The sequence below is a fragment of the Crassostrea angulata genome, chromosome 9 (genome assembly GCF_025612915.1).
Source record: "Crassostrea angulata isolate pt1a10 chromosome 9, ASM2561291v2, whole genome shotgun sequence".
Classification (NCBI taxonomy): Eukaryota; Metazoa; Mollusca; class Bivalvia; order Ostreida; family Ostreidae; genus Magallana; species Magallana angulata.
The window spans coordinates 32,311,201-32,324,041 of record NC_069119.1 but is presented as its reverse complement, the minus strand read 5'-3'; the positions used below and the strand labels follow the sequence as shown (position 1 = coordinate 32,324,041).

General features: G+C 34.5%; 2 protein-coding genes and 2 pseudogenes across 2 annotated transcripts in view; 2 read left to right on the top strand and 2 right to left on the bottom strand.

Moving 5' to 3' along the window:
* Window positions 1-12,841, top strand: part of LOC128163597 (uncharacterized) — a 36,933-nt gene that overhangs the window by 19,643 nt on the left and 4,449 nt on the right. The gene's annotated exons all lie outside the window — the stretch shown is intronic.
* LOC128163594 (uncharacterized) lies at window positions 3,080-5,018 on the top strand (annotated as a pseudogene).
* Window positions 5,748-7,174, bottom strand: LOC128163596 (uncharacterized). The gene is made up of 2 exons (XM_052827222.1): window positions 6,994-7,174; window positions 5,748-6,601 (listed from the first exon to the last, which is right to left on the bottom strand). Exons 1-2 carry the CDS (start codon window positions 7,136-7,138, stop codon window positions 5,763-5,765), a joined length of 984 nt encoding a protein of 327 aa, XP_052683182.1. The 5' UTR covers window positions 7,139-7,174; the 3' UTR covers window positions 5,748-5,762.
* Window positions 7,057-11,802, bottom strand: LOC128163595 (uncharacterized; annotated as a pseudogene).

The following is a 12,841-nucleotide window of genomic DNA, read 5'->3' as shown; positions in this document are numbered from 1 at the left end:
GAATTAATGGAATTAAATCAATTATGTACAGTAAATTATGTAAATATGGTATGTGTAAAATCGAAATTCTTTGGAACAAGGTAACAAATTTACCTGTATCTCGCATAATAAAGCGAACTTAGGGGAATCGGATTACATAAACACCAATTTGTATGTAAGTAATTTTGTGTAGTTTATGCAATATCTTTATTTTTCTATACTTAATTTTCTTTAACTTAAAATCTAATTAATATTCGTTATGGAGACAAAGAAATAATTTGTGTATGAATCCTATATAATATTGTTTACTCATAAAAAATAAAACAGCGCATAGCTTCTGTACATACCGCTTTTCAATAAACCACAAGCATGTTGTAGTATAAATTAAAGCAATACGTTTACTTAATTCTAATCTTAAAAATTAATTTTGATTTTGCATGTTTAATGGTGTGAAATCGTTCGTTTGCGTGTTTTATCGTTAGTGTGTCGTGCGTGATCGTTCGTGTATCAGAATCGTGCGTGTCGGTTGTCAGCAATAACGTTGCTACTACTGTACCACAGAATTATCACCAATAATCAAATCATTAATTTTCAGGGCACATACAGGCCTTCAAATACAGCAACGCTCATTTTTACTATAATATTGACGGGTTCTTTATGCGAAACTGTCCCTTGCTACCCTGGCTAAATTATATGATATGTTGTTCCTAATGTGTTTCGGATGGCATGAATCATAGACAACGTATTGTTCGGTGTTCGTATGCTTATGATATATATCGGTAATAATTTTCTCCTCTTTCTATGACCATAACAATAAGAAATGGGAGTTTTTCTTCACTACAGTGGATTGTACATTCCAAATGGTTGCTCACATTGTTTAAAATATAATACTTGTGTAATTCATCCTTTGTTTTAGTCCAAATGAAAACAAAAACCAAGTGGTCCTAAAATCTTTTCCATTAATGTTGTATGAACGTTTTACAGTCAACACTAAATTGTTCCTCCAATTATTTTATATAATTTTTCATCAAGAAATCCTACACAGCAAAATGTGCCACATATGTTTCACATACGTTCAAAATGTTTGATACGTCTGTGACCTCATCTACGTTTAACTCGATTTAAGTACCACGTGTGTTTAACATACGTTAATGAACATATGTGAAACGTATTTTACACGTATGTTAGACATACGTGATACATGCCATACGTTTAACGTAAACTATGTGGATCCAACGTAGTTTTTCATATGAATGACACACGTATCACATGTACGTTGCTTAAAATTAAATGGCTTGAATATTTTTAATTTTTCATTCAGTTCATTCTTGATATAACTCATCTTGCTGTTTGAATCACTTAAATTGATTACTCAGTAACTTCAATGGATCTTTGGAAACATCCATTTTGCATTTCCAGCTACTTGTTAATCTTAAATTAGAGTTGAAGAAAATGGACAGTCTCGAGATTAAAAATGAATTTAATTCCTTCATATGATTACATTTAGATTTATATTGTTGTCATTTTGCTGTTTTTTTTAATTTCTGAAAGAGAAAACAAAGAATTTTATGATAAAGTTATTTTTACAAATGCTTCAGTTGCTTTTTCTTCAACAATATTGTTTAAGAAGAACAAGATTCATTTAGATTTTATTGCAAATGTAACATGAAGAAAGCTTACAATTATTAATAATTTTGTCTTTTATTTGCAAGCTCTTAAAAAGAAAGAGAGAGAGAGAGAGAGAGAGAGAGAGAGAGAGAGAGAGAGAGAGAGAAAGAGAGAGAACAGGCAAAATAGAAAGTCAATCACAAGGGTTAATTATAATGTGACAAAATACATTTCTACCTCATTTATATCCATTCTGATTTCAGTCCAGCTCCAACATCTTACTTTTAGCTCACCTGAGCTGAAAGCTCAAGTGAACTATTCTGATCACATTTTTTCTGTCGTCCGTCTGTCTGTCTGTCAGTTTGTCTGTCCGTCCATCTGTCTGTCTGTCTGTAAACTTTTTCACATTTTCAACATCTTCTCAAAAACCACTTCGCCAATTTCGTCTACATTTGGCGCAAATCATCCTAAGGATTAGGAGATTCAAAGTTGCGAAAATTAAGGACCAAGCCCCCTTTTTTAAAGGAAGATAATTAGGAATTATTGAAAATTTTCGAGAAATTTTTAAAAATCTTCTTCTCATAAACCATTAGGCCAGAAAAGCTGAAACTTTAGTGGAAGCATCCTCAGGTAGTGTAGATTCACAGTTGTGAAAATCATGGCCCTTGAGGGGGAGGGGATAAGGGGTTGCCATTTTACACGATAATGTATGGAGTATATTTTTAAAAATCTTCTTCTCAGAAAGCAATTAGCCAGAAAGCTGAAACTTATGTAAAAAATTGTGTTAATTCAAAGTTGTGAAAATCATGACCCCAATAGGTACGTTCGGGCCACAATGGACGGGGACGACATATTATATATGAATATATAGAGTAAATCTTTAAAAAGCCTTCCACTCATGAACCATTTGGCAAGGAAAGTTGAAACTTATGTGGAAGCATCCTTAGGTAGCGTACACTTAAAGGTTGTTAAAATCATGACCACTGGAGGTGGGGCCACCATGGGGGTTGAATTTTTAAAAAGGAATATATTGACTAAATCTTTAAAAATCTTCATCTCAAAAACCAATTGGCCAGGAAAGCTGAAACATGTGGAATCATTCTCAGGTAGTTAAGATTCAAAGTAGTGAAATTCGTGACCCTTGGGAGTACGATAGGGCCACAAAGGGGTGGACGAATGTTTAGATAGGAATATATAGAGTAAATCTTTAAAAATATTCATCGCAAGAACCATTTGGCCAGGAAAGCTGAAATGTATGTGGAAGCATCCTCAGGTAGTGTAGATTAAAGGTTGTGAAAATCATGACTTTCTAAGGTAGGATTGAGCAACAATGGGGGTTAAATTTTTATATAGGAATATATAGAGTTACTCTTTTTAAAAATATTTTTCTCAAGTTCCATTTGGCCAGGAAAGCTGCATCTTCGCTAGCCAAGGGTTTCTGATCCGCACCGCTTCTCACGAACCCTTGGCCTATCGTGCTATCAAAAGTCGGGATTGTTTACGTCACGTGATCTCTAAGCCTATTTATAAATCAGCCAATGAAAATTGCCGTACTTTAACATCACTATTTACAGTAATGGCGGCCTCGATAGACATAGACATGGGAATTTTGAAAGAACGGTTTAATATTCAGGATTTAAAACGTATTCAGCGAGAAGGAATTACAGCAATATTAAGTGGAACAGATTTATTCGTAGGTTGTAAAACTGGAAGCGGGAAATCTCTTATATATGAGAGCATACCGCTGTTAATACCAGACTCTAGTGTACTCGTCATTGCACCTTTGCAATCTATAATGAAGGAACAAACAGAAAGACTACAAAAGTTAGGATTTTCAGCTATGTGTGTCGGAGACGAAGAATTTAATGACCCTAGACTAACGAAAATGGAATGTGACTTTTTATTTGGGAGTCCAGAAGCGCTCTTGGGAGATAGAAAATGGCGCGAGAGGTTGCAGACACCCGAGTACCAGAGGAAAATTAAATTGATTGTGGTGGATGAAGCACATACAATTGTACAGTGGTAGGTCACTGTTTCTTTGAAAATTGGTATCAATTTAACCTCTACAGGTTACATAGTTTAACCACTGTCAAGAAATTTAAAAGGGACAATGACATAGGGGGTGACTGGGTATATTACTTGTTGTTTTTTTTAAAGTGTTATCAGTGGGGTTAAATCGACATTCATAACTATTTTTTTTTAAACACTTTTCAGGGGGATCGGCAGTAAAGATGAAGAACCCTTCCGGGAATGGTTTTCCAGAATAGGAGAATTACGATCCATTTGCCCTAAAGTACCCATTGCTGCATTGACTGCAACTTCATCGGCTTCTCAAAGGAGGACGATTTTGAACAAACTATGTTTCAGTAAGCATTCTGAAGTGATTGCAGATTCTCCTGACAGAGAAAACATAAAAATAACATCTGTTCAAGTTCCCAATAATGAAGATTTACACACAACATTTGGTTGGCTAATTGATGGACTAAAGGCAGAGAAAGAATCCTTCCCAAGACATGTGATATTTTCTGAGACAATTCTTACAGTCTCTAAGATATACTCTGCTTTTGTTGATGTGCTAGGAAGTGATTGTAAATACGTTAATATGTTTCATAGCAAAACAAAAGAAACTCTGAAGGAAGAAATCCAATAAGATATGACGCAGGATGGCCTTATCCGAGTTCTTATTTGCACAAACTCTGCGGGGATGGGGGTCAACTATTCCTTTTTAAGAAATGTAGTTCATTATGGATTGCCACACAAAATGGACACATTTGTGCAACAAATGGGTAGAGCAGGACGAACTGGTGAACTATCCAATGAACTTATATTATTCAAACTGCATAAAGGGATGTTAAAAAAAGTGGATACTGATCTTGTTCAGCTGGCAAAAGATACTCAATGCCGACGCAAAGTACTGTGCAATTCCTACCTGTGCATCAAGGATGACATCAACCCTTTACATAACTGTTGTGACGTGTGTGAAAAGGAATGCCAATGTGGTGGTGAATCATGCCCAGCAACGCACCCAGCACGTATGGAAAGGAAGATCTATTGTCCTAGTATGGAACGTACTGTATCAGACCAAGAACGTGTTCTTTTAAGAGACAAATTGAGGGCATTAAAGTTTTCGTTATCCATTTCCAACACATTGCTCTCATCTGAACTGATGCATGGCCTTACAGATGATGTGATTGAAGATATTGTGGCAAAATCTGACAAGCTTTTTTCTCCCTATGACATTTTGGCTACTATGCCCATTTGGTCATATGAATTTTCAGAGAAGATATGCACTATATTAAGTGATGTGTTCGGAGACATTGAGATGTATGACTTTGATGACAGTAATGATTCCGATTGATAAAGAACAATTGTAAATGTTATATAATTTTGACACTTAACTATGTTCATTTAAATCCTAAACCTATGTTTTACCAAATGTACTTTTTTCAATCATATAAAATCACAAAAATAGCATTTGTTTACTCGGTCTCCCGAATTAAAGACATCAGATACTATTTAAAAGTCATGTTCATTTCCTTCCACTCATTATTAATGTAATACAGTCATACTTCGTGATATTGAAAGAGGAATTTCTAAGATATTTGAGGGATCAAAATATTAAAGGTAAAATTCTTCAATGTAAAAAAGCATTGGACTTCCAAATCAATTTAAAATCTCTTTCTTTGGTGCCAAAGATATCCTCTTTCGAGAAATCGAAGTGCAGCTGTATTTCATTAGCAATGTTAAAGGTATAATTGCAAACTAAAAAAAATTAATTACTTCAGTTGTAAGATTTTTTTTAATTCAGGAAGTGGATTTAAACTCTGCTTGTTATATAATCAGTGATTCATACAGTTTAAAATTAATCACTTGATATTGCTAAATGAAATATTACCAGAATCTAGTAAGGTGTCAGTAAAAATTAAGACAATGAGTACAATTTCTGACTTAAGTCTTTATTAAAGAGTTCATGATACTATGGCCTGAGTTCTTCAAGAACACTTGAAAGTGCTCAACGTATATCCCAGTAATATAATCCATGATACATGTAATTCACAATGACCTAGCTTTTATATAAAAGTGTACAAAAATAATTTGTCAATCTGGTAAATTAATATGTTATAAAAGAACTAGAGTAGATATTGATTTGCACACCTTACAAAGTGTCCCAAGGTTCAAATAAGTTCGAATTTAGCTCTTTGTTTTTGTGCACTTATCCATTTGTGGAATGCTGTAGGAACAACTCTTTGAAATGGATCTACAAAGTTTGCAAAAACTCCTTCACGACCTAATATTGTTTTCATGAGCTGCCCCTTTTCTGCCTCTTGTATAATTAAAGCGATGTCCATCACTTTGCTGACGGGTGGTCTTGCAGATCCAAAATGGGATCCACATTGTCGGATGATGTTTTGTTTAATGTCATCTTGTACTTGGCTTGAAACTGCAATAACTCTAGCACTGTCATATGTCACATTAGCACCTTGAGACCGTAACTTCTGCTTTATGGCATTAACATTCATCTCCACTAGTAAATCATTTGGCACATTTCTACCAATTCCCCCATTTGTGTTAGAACAACAATTCCATTTGTACTCGAAGGCTTGACGGGGGGAAAGTAGTGCATTTTCGTAAGCAAGAAATCTCCAAAGCCACAATCTATATTTTGTGTGATGGAATGCATCTGCAAGTAGCATTTCAAACTTTGCGTTGCGGAATATTCGATTGCCGTCTGCCATTTGATAGGCATCATACGTGTCACGAAGAATTAATGAACATTTCATGAATGATGCTCTGGCTTCTGCAACACCGTCCTTGGTACAAGTGGTAGTTTCACCTTCTTGGGAAAAAGTCCAGTTGTGGATACTTTGTAAATGCCTCTTAAAATGGCCCAGAGTTTTGTAACTTTTGCTACATTCACACATGTACACTTTCTCTGCTGCATTGTAGCACGCCTGCATTTGGGAACTTTGGTTGTCCATTTCTTCCATTTCATTAGTTTCTAAAAAACTAGTACCTATAATAGAATAAAATATATTCCCTTTAGATAACATATCCTGTAAGGCCAAAAAACCCATTTCTATTATATATACTAGTTAAGTACCGTAGGACATTTTAATGACAGTGTTATTATTATTTCTAAATTGTCGCAATTTCTCAACCTCAATAGTCAATTCATTTATATTTTTTACTGCAGATTTGCTCATCTATAAATGTATTAATCAAAGTAAATTTACCAGGTACAAGGACAGAATAACAATAATGGTGAAACTTTATAAAGTATAATGGAAATTAATTTGCATGTTATTAGCATGATCCACCCATCATTAAGCATGTAATTTTTCACTCGGTTCTATTTATTATGCCTTAATATATGTGATTATTGAGCTCGTGGTTATAGTTTAGTACCTTTCTTGATGTAGACTTCCAGAATGTGTCTTCCAATGGATTGAAGCCACCTAAGTTTGTCTTCATTTGACCATGTTGATAAGAGAGGGGGAGGCTTATTCTGCCTGGGGTCGGACTCCAGTTTTTCCATTCCAAAGTAATCCATGAATGCACTGCATATGTATCCATCTAAAACATCCTCAACAAATGCAAAGTGTGCCCTGTCAAAAAAAAGTCTTATTCAACATACAAGTTGATTAATGCTGCCACAAGTTGATATTCCACAGCTACAACTGATCATGATTGCAGGTGCTCGAAAAAGAAATCGTAAGCAAATGCAAACAAATAAGATGAACCATGAAAACACAAAGATTATATTAGTACATTAATTTGCTAACTGGTAACTTTCATATTCACAAAGATATCCATTTACACAGGCATGTCCATATGTATTAGCAAAGCGAATAGGTAAGTATCATGTGATTTTTCATTGGAGGAAACAAAGAGAGAGATTGGTTTGACCTTGATTTTAGCTTTAACGATACCTGAATCTCTCTGTGACTGTGTCATGACCATGAACATCTCTTCTGTTGATAAGATTACGCAGCTGGAACAAAGATCCCTCATCTCTTGCTGACTGGCACTTGTAGAAGGTTTTGTAGATTCCCTTCAAAGGAAATAAACTCTTTTGATAAAAACATGCACTTGTAAATGTTCATCAGTTATTTGAAAGTGTTGTTAAAGTTTTGTGAAAAATATGAGTAACAGTATCATTTTTTTCTAGATGATCATTAACTCATGTATAGTACTTAATCAACTTCATTACAAAGAAATATTTTTTTTTTGATAAAGAATAACATGAAAACAGAAGCAAGACTGAATTATTAACAATAAATTGAATAATTAGTAAAACAAGGAAATGAAATTATGTTAGTATTAACATAAATAAGGCCACATCAATCTAATTTCTTGCTCATCGGGCTCATATTTAAACTCTGCCAATAATATTATAAAATTCATGCATCCAGGAAACTCTGATCTATTTCTGCCCTATTTTTTTGTACTTTAAATCGTTAAAAAAAGAATATTATTGTCCAGTCAAATTTATTTATGTTCTGCCTAAAGAATTACCCTACAAAAATAATAATTTTATTATCACCCACCAATACTTATTTTTCATCAGATTCTAAGTCTGACAAACAAGAAATTTAATTGGAGTGGCCCAACTTTAAATAAACAAGATTGAAGTCTTTAACATTCAAGCCCACCTGATCACAATGAAAATTTAACAAAGTGATTCAACAAGATCTAAAACGCTAAAACAAACACTAAACACAATAAACAACAATATATAACAATAAACACTAAAATATTAATCACCTGAATTGAAATAGAAACTGAAATGAACAAGCCAACTCAAACTCTATTCTGCTCTACAAGTATACCACAAGTAAATTCATTATCCTGTGAAATCCCTCAGGCCTATGAATCACCCCTTTCAATCTATCAAAGAGTACCAACATAGCCAACTGGGCCGAGTAAGCACGCTCATTTGTAAGTACATCTCCTCCAAAAACCTTCTTTTTGATTACTTTTGGATCTTCACCTTGACTGTGGCTTATATAGTTGTCATGAATATGTTCGAGAATAGTAATCATGTCTTCTGATTTATTTTCGCTCTTGTCGAGTAAGTCTAAGATTGAGAAGTTTGATTTCCTACTACATTCTTCAACATAGGGATGATCAATATTTGCAGGTACACATTTCTGAAGACCCTGTAGTGCTGGAATGTACTTTGTAGCTGCTTTTACAATATGGAAAACCATATCATTTTCTAAACTTTCACACTCTTCTCTGTCAGGGACAAATTGACTGTTGGGTACATTTAGTATATCAGCCTTGGGACAATCATCCGGAAGGTCACAATTCACAACCCTTCTTTGTACACCAAGCATTAAAAACCAATGGTAACTCTGAACTTGCCTGGTTTTGGTCATTGAAGATGGTCTTTTGGTCCAATCAAAATTGTCTCCTATTATTTCTACTGGTGGAAGTGGTTTCCCAAGTTTAGATTCATATGAGTCAAGAGCCACCTGAATATGTCTTTTTGATCTTTCTATGTTTGCTAGGGAAGTTAACATTGTTTCTTTACCATATCCTGACGCATACTCTACTTCAGGTAATTCAATGTCCCTGATTACTTCAAGTCTTGGTAAAGTGAAGTTTTTTTGATTTTTCAATACCATGAGAGGAATCAACTGAGGTACACTTTTCTGATTCAGTGAATGCATTACTATAAAGGGCAGAATGGTCACCAGATTTATCATGATAAGCACATATACTCATATGAGGCAAAGACTCACCACTATGATTACGCGTAAAGGCTAACTCATGCAGCTGATTTAAATATGTATCCCCCTCCAGGCTTGATACAATAGTTTGCTGAAGGCTTTGAGTAACTCCTCCACAGGTGAGGTGGCGATACTAGAGGAAATGCAAAACAGATGCTGTCAGGCAGATTCTTTTCATACTACATGTACTTGTAAATATTTATAAATATTACTTTAAACTATTTGGAAACTTAAAGTGTACTAATCAAATACTTAAAATTGATTTTAAGAAAATGTCAAAATGTGTTTATGCAAATCACACTGGTGGCGATAATTTAAATTGTTGAATATGACATTAATATAACCCTGACAATATAACATTCTTTGATATTATTTGCATGGAAAAAAGATTTATGAGAATATTCAGGTAAAATTAGCCATTCATACAATCATTTAAAATATATTCTCATATTAGTACCATTAAAGCAGGTTTACTGAGTTCATCTGCTTTAGCTTTTATCTCTTCCTGTTGTCTCTGCTGTAATACTGTGTCCTTGATCTTTTTTCTCTGCACATCCTGCAGCTCAACTTTCTTTTTATATACTGCTTTAGGTCCAACTGACAGTCCCATGTTGCTCAGCAACCTAATAGTCTATTAGTAAATCAGATACTTTCAACTTTAAAAAACTTTAGTGTCAAATTCAGAACTTGGATGAAATTTACAAGAAAATAAATTGCTCAACAAGGAAACATGTATGAATATCACTGATATTTTATATAATTTTATTAAACTTTTACAATTACCATTTAAAACTTCACAAAAGAAACACAATTTCTAATATTCTTAAAGTTAGTAATAACCTCATCTGTGGCCCCTCCTTGATCCAGAATCTGACCGATCACATGGTGGATTGCTGACAAGTGGTTGTTTCGGTTGAAAAGAAGTACTGCTGCTGCAACTGATAACCTCAAAGAAGTAGATTTCCCCATGACACTTTCTAAAAGGCCATGTAACACTGGACACTTTGTCTTAAGCTCATGAATAAATGGAAGCATGTCCATCTCACATAAAATTTTACCGGTTGAATTGCGAAGGAAAGATGCATCACTTAATTTGCTTATTGTCTTTGATTCCTTGGCAGCTTGACCATTTATCAAAAGGTGTATATCCTTTCTTAACGCTTCTATCCCAACAATTTTTTAGCAAGGGTTTTGCTTTTGTCACCTCTTAAAATAGACTTCAAAACACTTTTCCATTGTCCTTTTACAATTCTAGACTTAACTACTCCCTGCAATTTGCCTCGATAAGAAATCTGTATAGAAAATGATAAAATATATATAAGTAAAATACTTCTTAACCGATGAAATTTTAGAACATATGTCTGACTAAATATTACATTGTATATGGCTGGAAAAAGTTGCTTATTTTGCTTCATTACTACTAAAATGTATTGACCTCACTACATGAACATGAAGTCAAAGTAAATAAAGTGATTTCCTTATTTCATCAAAACATTTGTAAGCAAGTAAAACTAAAATATTCTTCTATTTTTCTGCCAGCACATACTGAAATACTAATACTCACTACTGTCATGTAAAAACATTTATACAGCATGCAGAGTAAATACTTATACTTTAATAGTATATAATTTTCACATAAAGCAATATTCAATGCTTATACATGTCCCTTCATATCTTGCCAAGTAAATTCATATTATGCAATTGATCCTTGTACGTAACCTACCCTAATACTATCTGCTGGTGGGTCTTTGAAGAAAAGTTTTCTGCGCTTAGAGGATCTTGGAGTTAAAACAGGCCTCGTCTGAATACTTTTATTTGGTGTCACCACTGTTTTGTGAAATTTGTTAGGGGTCCTCTTTTCCACCGACATTTGTTTTGAGGTTACTAATTTTTTCAGCTTCCGAGGCGTGGGACTATGAATTATGTGTCTTTTCTCTTGCGAGGCTGCTTTAGCAGGAGAATTTGTCGACACCATTTTCATCTTAGCACGAACTGCACCAAGAATTTCATTTTTTTCAGCTCTCAGTGAGGCAATTTTGTGTTCTAAATCAAAGTCGATTTTGGATAGGCGATTTAATTTAGTGAAACATGGTATACAAACATACTGGTCAGTATCTATTCTTATGGATCTCTCCAATACTTCCTCTAGTTGATTTTTTACTTGAAATGCTGGGGATGAAATTAACCGCCGCTGTTTAGGACCGATTTCGGTTGCACAAATACAGCACTTTGTATTAGCGGCCATGCTGTTATCATTCGGAACATTGTTTACGTACTTTTTTCTTTCCCTTGAGTAAACAGTATAGAAACATCACGAACGGAGACTGTACGTCATATGAGATTTGTTATGCACTTTTTGATTGGTCGACCACTTATAGTAAACCCCAATCAGAATTAAGGAAAAAAATCCCGACTTTTGATAGCACGATAGGCCAAGGGTTCGTGAGAAGCGGTGCGGATCAGAAACCCTTGGCTAGCGAAGATGGGAAAGCTGAAACTTGTGTGGAAGCATTTTCATTAAATTTAAAGTTTTGAAAAACGTGACTCCCGAGGGTAGGGTGAGGCTACAATAGGGGTTGCAGTTTTACAAATGAATATTTATAGTAAATCTTTAAAAATCTTCTTCTCAGGAATAATTAAACTGGTAAAACTGAAACTTATGCAGAAGCATCGTCAGGCAGTGAAAATTCAAAGTTGTTAAAATCATGACCCTCATGGTTAGGATGGGGCACAATCGGGGGGGGGGGGGGGATGTGGGGGTATGAATTTTTACATCGGAATATATAGACTAAATCTTTAAAAATCTTGTTCTAAGAAACCATTTAGCCAGGAAAGCTGAAACTTGTATGGAAGCATTCTCAGGTAATGACAATACAAAGTTGTGAAAATCATGACCCTTGGGGAGGGGGGGGGGGGGGTCGACTTTTTACATAGGAATATATTGTGTAAATCTTTAAAAATCTTCTTCTCAAAAACCATTTCGGCAGGGAAGCTGAAACTTGTTTAGAAGCATTATCAGGTAGTGAAAATTCAAGTTTATTCAAATCATGATTCCCGGGGGGGGGGGGGGGGGGTAGGATGGGGTCACAAGGGGTGGGGGTACAAATTTTTACATAGGAATATATTAGGAAATATCTTTGAATCTTTTTTAAAAAAACGTTTGCCTAGAAAAGCTGTAACTTTAATGAAAGCAACTTCATTTTGTGTAGATTCAAATTTGTTCAAATCACAATATCTAGGAGTAGGATGGGGCCACATTGGTGATTCAGTTGTACAAAGGAAAACATTTTAATTATTTACAAAAACTGAAATGTTATAAGATATGCTTTTACTTATTTATATATTCCTGATTCTTTAAAATTATTTAAACTTTGGTCCCTGGACGATAATTGGGCCTCACAAGGGGTTCAGACTTTGTTGTAGGTATATCCTGTATATAAACAATTGTTAAGGGTCTTTTTGAGAACTGCAATGCCGAATGTGATATTACTATAAAATCATCCTGTTAGAAAAACGAC